The sequence below is a fragment of the Verticillium nonalfalfae genome (assembly GCF_003724135.2).
Source record: "Verticillium nonalfalfae strain VnAa140/NRRL 66861 chromosome Unknown scaffold_55, whole genome shotgun sequence".
Classification (NCBI taxonomy): domain Eukaryota; kingdom Fungi; phylum Ascomycota; class Sordariomycetes; order Glomerellales; family Plectosphaerellaceae; genus Verticillium; species Verticillium nonalfalfae.
Genome location: NW_021167280.1, coordinates 59,405 through 77,749, shown reverse-complemented (window position 1 = coordinate 77,749; position 18,345 = coordinate 59,405). Strand labels below are relative to the sequence as shown.

Below are 18,345 nucleotides of genomic sequence, written 5' to 3'. Positions count from 1 at the left end.
TCTCCTTCAACTTTATCCGCCACGTTATATCGCCCGCTTCGCAGCAACAGAGATATCGTCTCCGACAAAGTTTCGCTCCCCACCACGTGTCCGCGTCGCCATCGTCGCCATCGCCTTGAATACTTGTTTCCCTTTTTCGATACGCAACTCTACTTTCATTATCCGGCTCCCTCGACATTTGTGCATAACCCACAATGTCTTCCCACGACCTCCTTCCCACCTATGCCGCCGTGGCCTCGGCGCCCTCGGCGTCCGCGTCCGAGCTCGCCATCGCCGCGTCGGCCCTCAACCTCCACACCGCCTGCGTCCAGCCCACCATCGAAGTCATCTCCATGGTGTCGGTCGCCGAGAAGCTGATCAAGGGCATCATGGCCAAGATGCAGAATGTCATCCAGACCACTTTTGGCAATGAGGATGTGTCGGTACGTTTGAATTCTATTGTTCCTTCATCTCTACTCCTTACTTCCTTGAGCATTGTCGTCATCCTTTTCACCTCCATCCCGTCATGGTCGTCCTCTTTCCACCTCTTGTTCATACACTGACCATCCCAGGTTCTGGCTCATTTTGAGACGGCCGTCACATCCCTTGGCGCCCCCAACGACTTCCTCGCCCTCGAAGAGACGGCAGCTGCGCTACAGGCAAAGCAGCAGCTCATGTACGAGGGGCTGTACGCCAACGACAAGGCTTTGGCCGTCACCGTCGGCAGCCACCTCTCATCCGACCAGATCGAGGCTCTCCGCGACACCCAGCTGGTCGCCGACCTCTCCTCTCTCTCCATCGACGCCCCTGACGTCGTCGCGCCCTCCTCTCCTCCGCCCGCCTCTCCCTTGGCCTTGCTCTCTCTCGGCAGCTCTCCTCCGTCCTCGCCTCGCGTCCGCTGCCACCTCGACTCGACCGATGACGTCGTTTCTCGCTTGGGAACGTTACCCGCACCCTCTGCCGACGTCGCCTCCATCGTCTTTCCTCCTCCTCCTGCTCCATGCTTGGGAACGTTACCCATCGCCGCCGACCCTCATCCTTCTTCATGCTTTGGAACGTTACCCATCGCCGCCGCTCCTCCTTCCCCTCCATGCTTGGGAACGTTACCCGCCGCCTGTCCGGCCTCCCCCGTCGCCGCCCCCGTCTCTGTCCCCGGCAACACTGAGACCGCTTTCTTGGGAATGTTACCCACACCTGCCCTCCCTTCCCTTATAACTGAAACCCTCGGGATGCTGCCCGACGACCTCCCTTCTCTGCCATCCGACTCCGTGCCGGCCTCGCCAGTCGGTCAGATGGAGGTGATTTTACCTGCAGGTCCCGTCGCTGATCCTGCCGAAGCTGTGGATGCGGCCTAGGAAGCCCAGAAGCAGCGGGAGCAGGAAGTGTACGAGGCGCAGCAAAGACTGCAGCAGCAAGAACAGGAGGAGCAGCAGCAGCTACTGAACAAGCAGCATATGCAGCGCTGGTTCGAGGAGCAGACGGCGCGTCAGGCGCAGAAACTCCTCGACCAACAGCAACAGCAGCGAGAGCAGCAGCTGTTGGAGCAGCAGCAGTTGCAGGAGCAGCAGCAGTTGCAGGAGCTGCAGCAGTTGCAGGACTTGCAGCAGCAGCAAAAGCAGCAGGAGGAGGAAGAACAGGCTGCGCTCCTGGAAGCTGCCATTCTGGAGGCCTTCGAGCAGGACGCCCAAGAGGAGGCTGATCGCTGGGAGGCTGACAGACAGCAGGGGGGGCAACAGCAGCAACAACAACAGAGACCTGAAAATTCGGACATCTTCTCGTTTGTCATGCCGGCTCCCAACAGGGGGCCCATTTCATTCCCCGAGTCTGCCGCCGCCGTACACGGGCTCTCTGGGACCATAGAGCCGCGAGCGACCTATAAATTTGACTTCGCCGTGGCCGTGTCTGGTGCCCCTCCTTTCTTTGGAAGTGAGCAGGCCGGGCCGGCGTCTGGCGAAGCACTCCCTCCTCCCCCCTCTCCTTCCCTCTTGCCGCCTCCCCCGTCTCCTCCCCCTATTGGGTCCGGTGGGGTCTTTGACTTCACCATGACCGTACCTGGTGCCCCTCCCTTCTTCGGAAGCGAGCAGGCCGGGCCGGTCTTTGGTGAAGTTCCCCTTCCCCTTCAACCTCCCTCCCCCGTCTCCGTCCCCATGCCCGCAGCTGCGGCCGCCGAATCTGCTAGTGCCGCAGATGACAATGACGAAGAAGAAGAAGAAGAAGAGGAAAGTTCCGACGATGACTCGGATTCCTCACAGGACGACAGGACGCCGGACGAAGTGATCAGGGTGAGCACGTACAGGAACCTCATCAAGCTTCTCAATGGCACCCTCGACTCCAAGCGCTTCAAGTGGGACGGCAACCACGACGGCGTCGACCGTTTCGGAGACAAGGCCGCCGTCTGGGAGCCCGAAATGAGGCAATTTATGATCGCCGACTGGCTTGCCGAGTGCACCTACGAGATTGGCGAAGATGAGACGGCCGACGACGTTCTCTTCCGCGTCATGAGCAAGGTCGGGCACATCCTGCTGACGGAGGTCTTGGAGCCGCACTCGGAGCCGCGGGACGGCCCGACCATGCGTGGCGAGATTGTCGGCAAGGAGGTCGCCCAGATGCTTCGGCCCTGGGCGAACAGCCTTCGCTCGTGGAAGCTGGCGAGGCTCGATCTCATCAAGGCCTTCAAGCTGGCGGCTGAGTTCCGGGAGGTTCTCGACGTCATGGTCGAGCAGGCGCAGATCGAGTTTCGTGCAGTGGACATTGACGACCCGGGCCAGGCGAGGTCAGTGTACGATATGTATGCTGATTTTGAGGGACGGCCTTTGTTCCCCAACATGATCCGACTCGAGCCCGATGAAGAGATTGTTGAGGCGTGGGGGTGGTACGTTGCCTCTGGTGTTTGAAGTCTGCGGCCTTTGATTTCGTGCCTGTTCCAACGTTTTCCCCATTCTCCCGGTTTGTGTTTCTGTTATGTTCATTTTGTCATCCCATTGTTCGATCACCAGAAGACGCCATTCAAAATTTGGCCTGCTGCTTCAGCCTACGGGGCCAGATGGCAGCATGGAACCGCAATGTTGAGAAGAAATGCCTCCATACAGCACTGAAATCACAACAAAAAAAAGATCAAAAAAAACGCCGTGCTTCTATCCAGCTCATTCGACGAAAGCGAGCCGGTCAGATGGATGCCGCGCTCGGTTTCGCGGAGGAAATACTCTTCAGGGCGTCGGAGGCCCTCATAATGCGCGTTATGTGTAAAAGTAGGGCGCTTGCCCACGACTGTATGGCACATAACCAATCGGCCTGCGCCATGGATAGCGAAACAAGGATCGTGCTTCGTAAGTTCCCCATGCTCACGGCATCGAATTTGTCTGCTGACAGCTCGAAAGCCGCTGGCTTTTTGCCCTTATCGCAACATGTTGCACGGCATTGGTGCAGTGTCGCAGTTTGGCTGGTGGCATGGTAGCCATTCTGGATGGTGTGAAGAAAACTCTGTTCACAACTGCGTTTGCGATGCAAGAGGAACCTGAGGCTCAGGAAAGCCCGGCAGCGCCCATTGCATCATCGGTCGGGAAGCTCTTGCTCTCCACTCACACACGATGAGGCAAGCGCAGCCCGGCGCGGCAGGGATCCAAGCAGGAAAGACGCGATTCGGCCGTGGGCGCCGCTTCCTGGGCTGACCCTGGCTGGCCGATGACGATTGCGGGGTACTCCAGCGCCCTGCATTGCCGCCCATTGCTCCACTCACCCACTGAACAAGCAGCGATGGCGCTGGCGCTGGATCTGGCGCGGGAGCTGGAGCTCAGAGCTCCAAGACCAAAGCAAAGCTCGCCGACGCTCATCGATCCCGACGATCAAGCCCGAATGGACGGGCAAACAAACACCAAAGGCAAATCATCAGCCGCAGCTGGCACCTCTTGAGGCCTGCCGAATACCAGCCTCGCCCTTTTGGGACGACAAGCTGGGGCTATCAAGGGTTGAGTGCCAGCGTCCGAGGCCAAAGGAATACTGGCCTCCCTTCATCTCGCGAGAGGCGAAGGGACCTGCTGGGGCTATCGTCGACAAGCGGCTGATACTGAACACTCGGGGACGAGATGCATAAATGCGTCGTGTGAAAAGTGTCACCGTTGGCCTTGCTCTGGCGAAAACCTCCCGGCCCTATGGGGTCGACGAGAGGCGTCAGGGTCGGAGCGACGTGAACAGGTTGGTGGATGCTCACTGAACCTCCGACGAAGACCTTCCCGCTCTCAGAGCGAACGAGAGGCGTTGTAGGGGACGTAGCAGGGACATTGCATGGAAATCGCGGAGTGTCAATGGGATGGATGGGTGAGAACGATGGATGGTGAAGCTTAATGAGTTTCGCACCATGTCGCGGAATGCGACGGCATGGGAAAGAGGGGGGCAAGCGAAAGGAACAGGAAAGAGATCAGCTCGTTGCAGGAGGAGCTCGAGCTCCCCAAGCATGAGCAGCAGCTTTTTTAGCTTCTGATGAACAAGAACAGGGACAGCTGACTGGCTACACCTGATTGATTGTCCTGCCAATGCCCGCCAATGCCTGTGTTCGCCGGGGATGCAGAGGGGGCCGACCTGTGACCTCATTCCAGCTATCGCTACAAATACGGCCATGCTTTCCCCCTCCCCCTCACACCTTCCCCTCTCCACCACACTCAACCTGACAGCACCAACAAAGCCACGCCGATACACTCCAAATTACCAGAACTAGCAAATCACCTTTGATCTCCAAGAGAGAGAAGTCCCAAATCACAAAAATGGCCGAACAGACCAAGCCCGTCGACGACACACCCATCTCCCCGACGCGCCCCGGCGCCTCCGACCGCAAGAACTCGCTGGAGAACCATCTGCTGCACCGCCCGGCTCGCGAGGAGCTCGTCGAGAAGAACATCCTCCCCTCCTCCCACGCCGCGCCCTCGCTGCAGGCTCAGCAGAAGGAGCTCGAGAAGCACATGCGCGCCGACTCGCTCAACGACAAAATTTCCCACCGCCCCACGCCCGAGACGCTCATCAAGGACGGCGTGCTGCACGAGGACCCGCGGTCCGCCGACGAGAAGTACGAGGAGGCCATTGAGGAGGAGTATGCCAAGAGGGAAGGCGGTGCTTAACTACGTGCTGTGTCATTGCGGGGGGCCTAATCGACAGAGGGGGCCATCTATGATGGTCAAGGATTGAATGGCTGGAAATGGTGTTTTGGGACTGGATTTATCACTTGCGTACTCACACAATATGACGCTCCGTTGCAATGGGCTGTTGCATTTTACTCTGCCTGGGCTGTTTGTTGCCTTCTTTGTGCGTTGCGTCTGCGGTGGTCTGATCGCTGACTTCCGTCTCTGTACCTGCCAATACACGCGTCTTTGCAGCGACGTACCTCCCTGCAAAAGCACCTGAGGACTGATGCACCTGTCGCCCGGCGGTGGTGAGCAACTACCCAACCCAGAAGCAAGGATGGACGACTAACGGCTTGCCCATAGTGCGATCACAAGTTGGCCTCGACTCACGTCAGATGAGCAAGGTGCCGGTGCAGTGTTCAATTGAGCGAACCGCCCTGCTGCTTCATCCACGGCGGAAGCCTGCCGGCTATGGTGGAAGTAGGGGCTCGGCTTGACGAGAGAATAAGCTCCTGACATTCAGAATTTGACCGTCCCAGGCAGCGACCTGTCTAGGTATGCGTAGTACGAGGCTGTATTTCATTTCATCAGCAGTATGTCCCGGTCGAGCCCTCGTGGCACAGCCTACTACTGGTGTGAGCCTGACTTGTGACCAACTCGCCGCCTTCCAGCTGACCAGAAGCTGCGCCTCGTGAATGGAGGGGATAGCCGCAACGAGGCTCCAACGGAGCCTCACAGGACTGGTATGGCTGATCGTCTCAACGCAGGTGGCTGGCTTGCAACCTGCAACGAGGTGAACAAGCAACGGCCGCAGCTCGAAAAAATGCCAGCTGAAAACGTTGTTGGTAACGGTGGCCGCAGCGATGATGTGTAGAACTCAGGCATAGACTTTACGGCAGCGACAACTACACTCACACCTCGCCAGCACATTTCAGTTTGAACATGCAACAAGACATGGAGCCGGGGACGAGTACTTGCCCATCAGCCCCGCTACGGCACCTGCGCAAGTGGAAGAAGTGGAGCGCCGTCTTACTCCGGTCGTGCCGGAGGCAATGCATCAGACAATGGTCACCTCGCAACTGTCGAATGCATCACGAATTAATGCTATATCGCTTTACTTCTACTGAAGCAGGTGGAGGTCGTCGGGAATATGCTGCGCGTGCGTGGCACTGCGGAGGCAGCCGTCGTGGTGTTACAGGCGGGCGGCTCAGCGGGAAGATCACCGACGCCAGCCAACTCCCGCAACGAGTTCCCGGTCCTATATTCGACGGGACCTCATGGTAAGGCTACAAGCTTCCGATGTGCATGTAGTTACTTCTGACATGCGTGACTGGGGATTCCCAGTTGGCAATGCAACGCCAGGCTGCCTCCCAACGACACGCGTACACTAGAGAATTATCAAGTACAATAAACATTTTCACGTTTCGTTTCCCTCAACATTCACCAAATATCCTGCGCGAATACAAAAGAAGATAAAAAAAGAACACGAATACATCTCCACCGCAGCTGGTCTTCTCCACATAACAGCTGTTGAGAAGATGCAATGGTAACATTGTGGGAACCTCGTATCATTGCCCGCCGCGCGCGCCCAGCTTGGGACGGTGTAGCACTTCCCCACGTCCATGACGACAAAAAGGTGCATTTCTCGCCATTCCAACGATCAGCTATGTCCCCCACCAGGATGTTGTCGAGAGTGCAACAATAGACACGAGAATAGCAAGAAGGCACAAAAAATGCACATTTTGCAACCGGGAGCCACAGCAGAGGGCAGCGGCCGCACCTCCCGTGCGGCCCGGTCATTGGCGTGCCTGGCAGCAGCCAGTCATCGGACGCGGTCAGCAACGCAACCTGGACGTGCATTACATGTGCGTCACTCGCGTCGGCGGAAAAGGAGGCGGTCTCGAACGTGCATGAACAATTCCAAGAATATTAACTTCCATTATGAGATATATGCAACGATGGGGGGCAGGAAAAGTGAAAAAAAAACAAGAAAAAGTTTGAATAAGGTAGACTGTCTATGGAATTCGAGACCCCGGAAAGTAGTACAGTTACATGTAGTGGTAGCACAACCTGATTTCTTGCCCCAGTTTCAACCCAACGCCCGTGGTACAGAGAGTCGCCCATTCCATGGACATGAGAGGTCCAGCCCGGTTCCAATTCCTTCGTCGACTGCAACGTGTGAAGTTCTGACGCCCAAACCATATGCCGTAGCGACATTATTCCGTACACCGTCGTTTCTGCGCCCATGCCATGCCATATATCCTGTCCCCCTACAAGTAATGAAAGAGAAAGGAGAAAGGAAAAACGCCAGTGAATGCTCTCCGTTTACATGTTATTATGGCAAGTCCGTGATGGAATCAAAAGAGCAGGCGGAAAAGCACGCCTAGCTCTTGCGCTTCGCCAGGTTCGGGTTGCTGTACTTGGGCGTGGGGTCGTAGCGCTGGTCATGGTGGCCGCTGTAGCCGTTGTGGACGACGACGCCGCTGCCGTTCGTGGCGCCCGCGTACTGCTGCTCGCGGATCGTCTCGGCGGGAGAGTAGGAGCGGTAGCTGCGCGGGCTGCTCTCGCCCGAGTAGGTTGTGGAGTAGGAGGCCGAGGAGCGGATCGAGGCCGCGCCCTGGTGGATGACGGGGCTGTTGGCGTAGTTGTAGCGCGACATGTTGTCTTGTTTGTGGATTTTGGGATAGTGTGCGAGTGTGACAGCTGAGTTTGTTTGCTTGCGAGGGGTTGCAAAGGTTTCTCTCTTTTGGTCTTTGGTGACAGGTGCTTTTTGGTGTGATACCGCGGATGCCTTTTTGTCTGTGTGTATGTGGTGTTGATGTGTAGTTGGAGCCGGATGGTTCTGTATATTCGTGTTTGTGTGTACGTATGTTGGTGTGTGAGAGTGCTTGTAGACGAGAGCCGATGAACAACAAAAAGACCAGACCGAGAAACTGGAAGCAGGTTGAGGATTATATATAGAAAGGAAAAAAGTCAAGGCCGCAAACATCGCGCCGGGCGCCCTCACCCCTCACGTAGGCTGGTACGCGTGGACCTCTATCAGCACCACCCAAGCAGAAGGGGTGAGGAGGGGGGTGGAGGGGGCGTGGGAAGGGGGGGGCATCACTCCGCCGAGAGGGACAAAGACAAGGCAAGCGCAAGGCAGATACAAGACACAATGGTCAGACCGAAGACACACAGAGAGAGGGAAAAAGGTTGCCAAAAAACCAAAACTCTACAAACCAGCCCCGTTAGGCATGGGTGTCCCCGCCGTGGCCTCAGAAACACCCGCCATCAGCACGACGACGACGACAACCCAACTCCCCTGACCCCCCTTTCAGTCAGGGAACAAAGGAGTCTGTCTGTCTGCCTGTGACCGTCAAGACAGGGACACCCAGGTTTGGAATCCAAGCGGGTGGGGTCGCCGCAGAGGCACACACCGAAAAGGGCGACATAGGGCACCCATTGGCTCGTGTTGGGCACGTTTGGCAATTCCAGTGCGAATGCAGGGTCTGCCATTCTCCGTTCCGTCAGGCACGAAAGCCGCTAGTTGAGGGAGGAGAAGGGCGAGGGAGGGACGAGGGGTCGAAAGGGAGGTGCCATATTCGTCGCAAGTCGGAGGTGGCGAATCTCAAGGTGACTTTGGGGTACCTCTAGGACGGAATACGACGCAGCCAAACAAGGCGGGAGGACGGAGCTTGAATCTGGGACAGGAAACAGGAAAAGCCAGGGCTGTTGGCTGGGACGATGTAATGGGTGGGCGCGGCAGTGTCTTGAAGAGTGGAGTGGGCAGCCGGTTTTTAGGGATCGGCAAGTCAATTGTGACGGCTCCAGTGTCTGCCTCCTAAGCTTCTCAGTACCTTACCTTGCCTTACCTTAAGGTACCTAGGTACCTAAGGTACCCGGAGGGGCCGTTAAGCGCGGTGCGCTCTAAGGGGCCGTACCGCTGTGGGCATGCCCTGTGAGGTGTGATGACTGCCCTGTCCGGGGTCGAGGTGTCCCACCTGGTGCCGTACCCAGGTGAAGTGCGCTTCTCGTCAATAGACAACCAGGGAGACAACACCACGTACAGACGGTCTGGACGAGTCGAGCGGAGCGGAAGGATCTTGCTGCCTACTCAAGTCGCTCCTCTGCCTAGAGAAAGCCTCGTGGCCAAGCCAAGCTGAACATTGAAACTACACTGCCGAATGCTTTGCAATCACTCGTCTTCATCACCCTTTGTCCGTTTGTCCGTCTCGGGTGGCCTCAACCAGTCACCTGGCCTTCCTGACAGGATTGCCGTCCTGGTTGGTTACCTCAAGCGCCGTCAGCGCTACATCCCCTTTGGGACGACCACTGTGGCTCCGCCAGCGCGGCTGATGTGGCTCGTTGGGGAATTTCCATTCCAATGCCTCTGGGTTTGGGCTCCTGTCGCCCCTGGGGACAATTTCCAAGTCACACCTCGAGGCATGGGTGGCCCCTGACTCATCGATGCCCAACGAGGACGCCTGAACGTCCTTTTTTTCACGTCTGGGAAGAAAAAAAGGCAGAGATGAGAGGGATGGGGGGTGGAAAAAACAAAGCAAGTGAAAATTCTTGTCTCACCGGAGAACAGACAGAAAGCAAGCAAGCGCTGGGCCACTCGACGGGACCATCCGACGATGGTCAGTCAACGATGATGGCGTGGGCGACAGGGGGGGGGGGAGTTCGGCTGTCAAACGTGGAGCTGTGCCCTTCATCCCTTGAGCACACGGCGGCCATGCAAGCTTGGACGGCAGCGTCAGCGTGTCGTCTGTCAAGCAGTGCCATGAGGCCCAATCGCGCGGGCGACTCGGACGATGGATGTCGGCTTGCTGCATGCCGGTTTGTAAACCTGCATGCCGAGTGGTTCAACCCTGCCGGCAGGACGGTCGCTTCTGGTGTGCCTAGAATCGGACTGTATCTGGCAGGACAAAGTCCCAATTGGGCCGACCGGGGCGTCAGAGACATGCCTGGCAAGGAACAGAGCACGCATACACAAGAGACACAAGACACTTTCGGTTTGAGGCTCCGGTCGCCTGGTTGTCGTGTGTCTGGCTTGTTGTCCATTTTGCTGGCTGTTGCCCGTGTGGGTCTTGTGCCGCTGTCAACCGTGGAGCCAGTCGCCTCGCCCTTTCAGTGAAGTGCAGCCTGGTGTTGTTGATCGGACGGGGATGGGACGAGTTCGCTCGGTGCTCCGCCAGCCAATAAATCGGATGCATCCGAGGAGAGGCTCGAGTTGAGGGCCATGGGCGCGTCGGCTGGGCACGTCGTCTGAAGCAGAGTAAGGAATCTCGACAGTGAATTGGGCCATATTTTGACTCAGATATCAGATGAGAAAGATATGCATGTGAAGTGCTGGGATACTTCTCGGTGAGGCCTCAATCGCCACGAGATCAGGCATTCGTTCCGCCATGACATGGAAGAAAAAACAGCAGTTTCTCGGCTACGCGCAGTGCCGGGTCGAATTGGCGAGGCGAAGGTGTCAGGTGATGGCCTCACGAGGAGCTATTCCATCCTGTCCCTGATCACGCGGACTATCTCCAGCCTGGGCAGAGCTGTTACCGAGTGACAACACCCTGAGATGATATGGACGAATTGTGTGGTGAAGGATGCTGACGTCAGAGGTTGACTGCTCTTGATAAGAGATAAGAACCCTTGATGAAATTATGGGCCAACCCTGGATCGGGCAACGGATCATTGGAGCAGCCGTCAACCATCGTCATTGGTCAATCGAGAATACAAGGCGGTGAGACGTGGGGAAACCACACTTGGCGGCACTCCTTCCCGTTTTGGGATCTCCAGCCCCGCCATTCCTCACTACGACCCTCAGTAGGCGACGTTGCTACTAATCAACCAACACCTGTCCTCCTCCAATCCATCACGACATCAAAAAGACAGCCTCGTTTTTCCTACGACTTTCTGAACCCCGTCGCCCTGACCCGAAACCCACTCATCTCCCCTCCCGACGACCGACTACACCCACAGCAACCATGCAGGGTGCCCTCCTTTCTTTTGGCCTGCTGGCCTCCACAGCATTCAGCTTCGCCGCCGCCGACGGCCTGAAGATCGACAAGACGCTCGAGGTCGAGTGCGAGCGCAAGACCGTCAAGGGCGATCGCATCAGCGTACACTACCGCGGCAGCCTGCAAGACGGCGGCAAGGAATTCGATGCCAGTGCGTGATCGTTGCCCCGTGTTTTTGCCCAGCTGGCGCCCCGAAGCCGCCCTTGCCCCCAGCTCTCCCCGCCTCAATTGGGCCTAACCACCCCACGTTGTCTGCCCGAATCGGCGGCGAGAGGCTTGGAACTGGAACAGCGAGGCGAACTGCCAAAACTGGGTTAGAGAATGATGGATGAACTGACAATCTCCGTTCGCGCAGGCTACAACCGCGGCCAGCCCTTCAACGTCAAGATTGGCGCCGGTCAGGTCATCAAGGGGTTCGTTGATCCGCGCTTCCCCTACCATCACACCCCCCTCCCCACCATTGCCGTTGGCGGCATCGAGGAGAATCAAATGACTGACGGACAGGACATGACAGCTGGGAGGAGGGTCTACTGGACATGTGCATTGGCGAGAAGAGGACGCTGACCATCCCCTCTGACATGGGCTACGGTCCCCGCGGCATGGGTCCCATCCCCGGCGGCGCGACGCTGAGTATGACACCCCCTCCTTCTACCCTTTTTCCCGGCGAGCAGGAGCAGCAGGCCCCGCCCTAGTTCCTTGTCGGGGACGCGGCAACATTGCTCCCCCGCATGCAGTTTCGCCCGGCTAACGAAAGTGTCACACGCCAGTCTTCGAGACGGAGCTCATGGGCATTGACGGCGTCGAGAAGCCCGAGAAGATCGTTGTCAAGCTGCCCAAGGAGGAGGAAGTCAAGGAGGAGGTCAAGGAGAAGGCTGAGGAGGCGGCCGAAGGGATCGCCCAGAAGGTGGCCAGTGTCGTTGGCGAGGCGGCCGAGGCTGTCAAGACGGTTGTCGCCGACGGTACCGACGACAACCAGGAGCACAATGAGCTGTAAGCTCAATTGGGACAAGACGATCACCATCTAAACGGAACGCAAGACCACGACACGACGCAGTTGGGCTGACACGACGTGAAAAGAAAAAGAATTGAGACATAGATCAACAATACACGAGGCGATTCCCGCCCTTGCCCTTTTGGACCCCTTTGGACCGACAAGACGTCATGGTGCTTCATCGCAACCCTCAGAGACTCCTCTACGCCTGGGTACCCGAGAGTCGTGTGGATACAGACCGAACAAGTTGGGCGATGAGATTGGGTGACACGGAAGGTGATGAGCTGCATGTTAGGGAGCAGCAAATGATCACATCTCAAGCTGGGTAGTACAAGGTCCAAGGATCAAGGTTTGACATTAAGTGTATCTCTACATGGTATACCCCCATTCGCGATTGTCATACAAGCGTTCAGACTGATGTCATTTTAGGTACACCCATAAACAATTCAGATGATTACGCCTTCTTCTTCAACCAGCCTGGTACAAAGCCAGGGCGGCAACATGCGGGTTAATCTGCGTCAGGTTGTAAGGCGTCACGTAGAGCGGCTCGTCCGTCAGCGCGAGGAACAGGGTGCCGTTTAGGGCGGGATCACCCTCAATGGTCGACACGTTGGGCTGAATGGTGTACGCCGTACGGTCCTCGAGGCTGACGTTCAGCAGGGGCGAGTAGGTGACATTGAGTTGCGACACCCAGGCGGCGAACTTGGGCTCGCGCACCTCGGTCGCCGTGATGTAGCTGTTGTTGGGACCGACGGGAGAGCCGGGGGCGTCCCACTGCAGGAAGACCTGGCGGCCCGGGTAGGAAAGCGGCGTGGTGCGGTTCCGGGAGATGGCAGTACCGCAGAACTCGCCGACCTCGGTGGCGTTGATGCAGGCGTCCTCGGGCTCAATTTCAGCCGTCGATAGCGTGTTGGCGTAGCCGCCCGTCGTCTCGTTCCAGACGTTGGCGCCGTCGATGCGGGCCGGGTTCGGCTGGTTGAGGACGTGCAGCGACGGGAAGTTTTGCCAGATGAGGCGCTGGGTGTCGGCAGGGCAGCTCGAGATGTACGGCGCCAGCAGGGTCCACGCCCAGGACTGCGGGATGCCGACTTCGAACCACACGGGCATGGGGAACAGGCCGCTGAACTGACGGAAGATGAGCTGCTGGCGCGCCTCAGTCGTGATGCTCTGCAGCAGGATCTGCGCGGCCGGACCCGAGTTGAGGTGCGGCAGGAAACCGTAGACGCCCGACTCGCCCCATCGTGTCAGCTTCTGGCTGAAGTCGAGGTACTCGCGCAGGTTGGAGACGGGGTAGTTGTAGGTGCACTGCTTGGGCGCATTAGGACCCAGCATGTTGGTCAGCACGGTGGCGTGGCCGACCTCCTGCTCGGCCATGAACTGGAGCAGGTAACGGTCCTCGGCCGTGAGGTTGTAGGCGTCAAACTCCTCCTCGGAAAAGGTGGCAAGACCCCAGTGGAAGAGGTCGAGCTCAATCCACTCCTGGAAGAGCGCCAATGAGAGGGATTGATAGTCGAAGTCGCTGTTGACGCGGTAGACAGGCGCCGACCCGTTGGTGCCGATGCCGCCGGACGGGGTGTACGGTGCCGGCTGGTCGCCATGCAACTTACCGTCAGCGGGATACTTGTAAGCGTCGGGGCCGGGAGGTAGGGGCTCGATCGATGGCGCAAGCACTTTGGTCGATAGGGCCCCCGTCGTCGTCGGCGTGCCCTCGTACGGACCATGTGAGGTCACGTTGGCGTGGGGAATGGCCGGGTTTGTGAATGTTGCCTCGGCGCTGACAGTTGTCTGGGCCTCGGACACATACGGCGCTGCAAGAGCGCCTCGGGCCAGAGCGAAGAGCCCGGCGCCTTGAAGGAGTCTCGTCATGGTGGTCGTGGCGGTGATGCAAGAGACGAAGATGGTCAGATGCGGGTGTCGAGATGTCGGCACTCTTCAAGCCATGGTCTTCCCGTGAACAAACCACACCTTACTTATACTCAACGATGGCATGCTGCTCCACACCGATCCATTATTTGAGCTCCTAGATCCGGATCCATACATCAGCGCTACATCTGAACAATCGGCAGGACAAACCTCGCGACATCGGGGATTAAAAAGTGGTGAGCTCACCGAGGATGTCGCCTCTCGTCATGAATCAGTCACTGTCCGCCATCAAGACGCAGTGAAGACGCGTCCATTTTGGTGAGTACCACCCCTGATGCTACGCCAGTGATGTCCGAGAGGAAGCAGCAGTTGATGACGGTTCTAGACTGAGTCAAGCTTTCCGTTGCGACGGGACCCGGGATTAAAGCTCCGGGCCGGGCAAAAGCCCATGCAAAGACTTTCTTCCCCTGGACGTGAGGTTGCGACGTTGATGACGGTCACGACTCTAGACGGCCCGCGCACATCCTTCTCCGCCAGATTCTTACCGGTTCCTAAAAGTCGCAGCGCTGGGGATAGCGAGAGCAGTTATCCCGACCGGGCTTTTTCCCGGAGTGTTTGTTGCGACCTCTCGTCCGGGCCCATTTCCGACCCAATCACGCAGCTCTGTACACCAAGACGGCTGGAAATCGATGACGGCACAATTATACAACGACCATCGCACAACCGGCGTCGCAGCCCACTCTTCAAGTCGAAATAACTGTACTCACAACGTGGGACACAGCGGCATCCCCTGTCTGATCTCGTGGCTCCAAGCTCCATCTGACAGTTGAATGACATGTCATCTGTCGTGTCCCTGGTGCTCCCTCGTCTGTGGCCTCGGTTCGCTTTACATCTCCTCGGCACTGAGCTCGAAATGAAGCTTGGAGCTGGAGGCTCGGAGCTCGGCTGTCGGGGATCGGAGCTCGAGGCCACGGCAAGACTGGCGATTACCATTAGACTGGCTTCATGATGTGCCTATCAACCCGGAATATTGACTCCTGACTTCAGAACACAAATTCTCTTCTTTAAAGGCTGACAGTGCCAAGAGCTTTGCCTGGCATCGTGATGCCCCTGGCTTTGAAGGCAAATGTATTGTTTGTTGAGCTTCATTAGGGCCCGTATTCGGTCAGGAGCCTTGACATAGATTCCCGAGCCAAGGCTGCCACAAAGGTTATCGCTGACCTGTACCCATGTCTGACCAAAAAGCGGAATGATGATACGAGAAAAGCTTCAGCTACAGACCCATGAGCAAAGCTGTGTCTGTTGGACCTATTCTCAAACTCACCAGAATAAATAATTAGTCTGTCGATCCACCGTCATCGCTGACTGCCTCCTCGAGATGCTTCTTTTCAGCTTGTCTGCATCTTGCCTCATCCCAGATCTCTTGAGTCACTGAGGAGATCAGCCTAATTCGGCTCTTTGTACAGACTCCAAAATCCCAGTCATATAGTCCAAACCAGTGTTTCAGGTCATACCCATATAAGATATCGAGACTTTTCAGGGCTGTGAGCTCCCTTATCATGGGCATCCCTTGCTCTTCAAATTCCTCCTGGTTGTAAACCTCCATTCTCAAGTGGCGTATCAGGGGCCTCTCCTCCGGCGAATACCACACGAGGCTCTCGCTGCACTGGATAGTGTCGACAGCAAAATCGACCCATACGTAGTCTTGCTTACTTTCAGGTGACGAGGTGAACTGACTGGCGAAAGCCTTGCGGTACGAGGGTAGCTGCCGTGCTTCGCAGCAAGCGTGAAGGAGGGTTGGCACGGGCGTCCGAGATGTGAAGAGTTCGTGGCCTACCATTGCTCCGCCTTCGTAAGAGTAACAGCTGATGCCGATTATCATCACCCGTCGAGGCTCGGCAGCGAGGTTCCATATGTGAAGCCGCAGCTCAGCGGGCAGTCGTGAGAATGGATGGAACATCGTCACGGAGGCGCTCACTCTCGAGGCGTGCAGTATTAGAACCAACTTTGGCGACAGCGCAGCTTCCGGGAATTTTGGAGGGGCAAATGGCTTCGCGGACGTTTAGGTAGGGCGTACTGCTTCACCGGTCACGGTAACTTGGGCGCCTGGCAATGAGGGGATTCATGCCCAGCATCCTTCAGGATGGCTTATTAATCCACTTGATCCTTCCTCGGCTGGGGCATTTACCTAGAAAGAAGTGTGAAAAATCTATCGTTCAAAACTTCACCGGCGAGCAGGTCACCGCTTCGAGAACCTGAGTTAATAAGGTCCCCATTATTGCCGCCTTTACGAGCAGACTATCGCTGGAAAATTGTTCCTTGACCACGAGACATCGCGGTGGCCAATGCCGAGTGGAGCATCTGGCCGGGTGTGGTGGAGCCCAGAAACCCCTGTTCCGCTTCCGCTTCCGCTCCCGCTTCCGTGCCCGCCGGCGGCGAACCAGATTGGTATGCCGCATGATGAAGTAGCCGGCCTTGACAATATGGCCTCCACTACTGGATGATACCATGAAGTGCCGGAAACACCTCATTTTTGGGCGAATGTCTCCATATGAGATTTGAGTGGCTACTTTAGCTTGAAGCTCCCGTGCTATTAGAGCAAGTCCCGCTAATGAATCTGGACACAACACTGCACTATTCACTGCTCAACAACAGACTCGTGCTGACAATACCATGAAGACGAAACACGCATATGCTCTCGGGGCTTTGGTTGCTTTGGCCAACGTCGCCTTTGCAGATCTGCGATTCCGATCCCGACCTGAACTCGCTGTCCCTAGGCTGAACATCACAACCCCTGCCTATGGCCACGCCACGGAAAAGGGGCTGATTTTCATCACTCCTTACGAGGGCTTCGCCGAAGGCCACAAAGGCCCGACCCAGCCGGGTGCCTATATTTTTCGCGACGACGGCGAGCTAGTCTGGTCGGGCACGGGCTTCCACGCAGGCTGGGTCGCCAACTTTCGTCCCGAGACCTGGGATGGCAAACAGTACTTGCGCGCCTTTCAAGGAACTCTTGATGGGCCTCATGGACGTATGTATGGTCATCACACGCTTCTCGGCAACGACTACGAGGTTTCCAAGGTTGTTAGGGCCGGCTCTCACAGGCTGGTTTCCGCACATGAGTTCCGCGTTGTGGACGGCAAGACAGCGCTCATTGAGACGCCGATTCCGCGAATTATTTCCCTGAAGTCATGGGGAGGCTCGAATGACCAGAGATGGATTGTTTCTGGAGGCTTCCAAGGTGAGCTCTCACGTTAAAGGCTCACTCTCTTTCGGTCTGTCTAACTCAAGTGACTACAGAGGTCGATATTGAGACGGGTGACGTGCTGTTTGAGTGGGAAAGTCTGGACCATGTCGATCCGACGTGTAAGTTCTTTGGTACAAATACATCCTCTTACGATACAACAAGTTGATATCAATCTTAGTGAGCGCCTTTCCTCTCGACTTTGGTCCTGGTCTTCCGGGCTCCGGCCGCAACGAGACTGACGCCTGGAACTACTTCCACATCAACAGTGTCGACAAGGACGATGAGGGTCACTATCTCCTTTCCGCGCGAAACATAGCTGCGCTTTTCAAGATCAACGGCACAAGTGGAGAAATTATATGGCAGCTGGGAGGCTACAGCGGCGGTTCTGACTTTGAGATCGCCGAAACCGAGGCCTTCGCGTTCCAACACCACGCCCGTTTCCGAGGCCGTTCTTTGGACGGAAGCCTCGAGACCCTCTCTTTCTTTGACAATGGCGCACACTCGGCCCCAGTCAAAATTCGCCCTTACTCACGCGCTCGCATCGTTCAGCTGAACCACACGAGCGGCGTAGCTACGTCACTCCACACGTACGACGCCCCTGATGGCTTGTCGGCACGCACTCAAGGCAGCGTGCAGTTATTGCCGAATGGCAACGTGTTTGTCAATTGGGGTGAAGCCGGTGCCGTCACAGAATTCAGCTACGGCGGGCAGGTCTTGTTCCATGCTTACCTGGACTCGGCACCCGTCTCCACGTTTGTGCAAAGTTATCGTGGATTTCGCGCCAACTGGACGGCCATCCCTGCCGAGGAACCTGCCATCGCGACCTTCGTTTCGCGGGAGTCAACTTTGACTTTTGTGGATATCTATGTATCATGGAACGGAGACACGGAGACCAAAACATGGCAAGTGTACTCCCGTCCTTCGACTGGTGAGTCCGCTGTGTTGGTGGGTAAGGCTCAGAGGGATGGATTCGAGACCAAGATCAGGCTCCAGGGAATAAATGACTTGGAAAGGTCGGTGTTGTTTGCGGAGGCGGTCGATGATAACGGAAAAACTTTAAGGAAGACGCGGGACGTCTACGTCTCTGGAAAGCCGGCGTCTGCATTGGATCAACACCCCGCAATAGTTGTTCAGTGGAACGAAGAACTATGA

The 18,345-nt window shown here is 56.9% G+C and overlaps 6 protein-coding genes across 6 annotated transcripts; 4 read left to right on the top strand and 2 right to left on the bottom strand.

Moving 5' to 3' along the window:
- Nucleotides 1-194: 194 nt before the first annotated feature.
- Nucleotides 195-2,873, top strand: D7B24_007137 (uncharacterized protein; the record flags this gene model as incomplete). The annotated part of the gene is made up of 4 exons (XM_028641252.1): nucleotides 195-422; nucleotides 552-1,277; nucleotides 1,335-1,905; nucleotides 2,137-2,873. 4 exons carry the CDS (start codon nucleotides 195-197, stop codon nucleotides 2,871-2,873), a joined length of 2,262 nt encoding a protein of 753 aa, XP_028494690.1.
- Nucleotides 2,874-4,736: 1,863 nt separating this feature from the next.
- On the top strand, nucleotides 4,737-5,087 carry D7B24_007136 (uncharacterized protein; the record flags this gene model as incomplete). The annotated part of the gene is made up of 1 exon (XM_028641251.1): nucleotides 4,737-5,087. The coding sequence occupies one exon, from the start codon at nucleotides 4,737-4,739 to the stop codon at nucleotides 5,085-5,087; it is 351 nt and encodes a 116-aa protein (XP_028494689.1).
- Nucleotides 5,088-7,473: 2,386 nt separating this feature from the next.
- Nucleotides 7,474-8,364, bottom strand: D7B24_007135 (uncharacterized protein; the record flags this gene model as incomplete). Its single annotated transcript, XM_028641250.1, has 2 exons — nucleotides 7,474-7,793; nucleotides 8,313-8,364. 2 exons carry the CDS (start codon nucleotides 8,362-8,364, stop codon nucleotides 7,474-7,476), a joined length of 372 nt encoding a protein of 123 aa, XP_028494688.1.
- A 2,695-nt stretch (nucleotides 8,365-11,059) lies between these two features.
- Nucleotides 11,060-12,086, top strand: FPR2 (Peptidyl-prolyl cis-trans isomerase fpr2; the record flags this gene model as incomplete). The annotated part of the gene is made up of 4 exons (XM_028641249.1): nucleotides 11,060-11,243; nucleotides 11,448-11,505; nucleotides 11,607-11,722; nucleotides 11,860-12,086. The coding sequence occupies 4 exons, from the start codon at nucleotides 11,060-11,062 to the stop codon at nucleotides 12,084-12,086; spliced, it is 585 nt and encodes a 194-aa protein (XP_028494687.1).
- Nucleotides 12,087-12,551: 465 nt separating this feature from the next.
- Nucleotides 12,552-13,949, bottom strand: D7B24_007133 (uncharacterized protein; the record flags this gene model as incomplete). Its single annotated transcript, XM_028641248.1, has 1 exon — nucleotides 12,552-13,949. The coding sequence occupies one exon, from the start codon at nucleotides 13,947-13,949 to the stop codon at nucleotides 12,552-12,554; it is 1,398 nt and encodes a 465-aa protein (XP_028494686.1).
- A 2,670-nt stretch (nucleotides 13,950-16,619) lies between these two features.
- On the top strand, nucleotides 16,620-18,345 carry D7B24_007132 (uncharacterized protein; the record flags this gene model as incomplete). The annotated part of the gene is made up of 3 exons (XM_028641247.1): nucleotides 16,620-17,187; nucleotides 17,247-17,312; nucleotides 17,372-18,345. The coding sequence occupies 3 exons, from the start codon at nucleotides 16,620-16,622 to the stop codon at nucleotides 18,343-18,345; spliced, it is 1,608 nt and encodes a 535-aa protein (XP_028494685.1).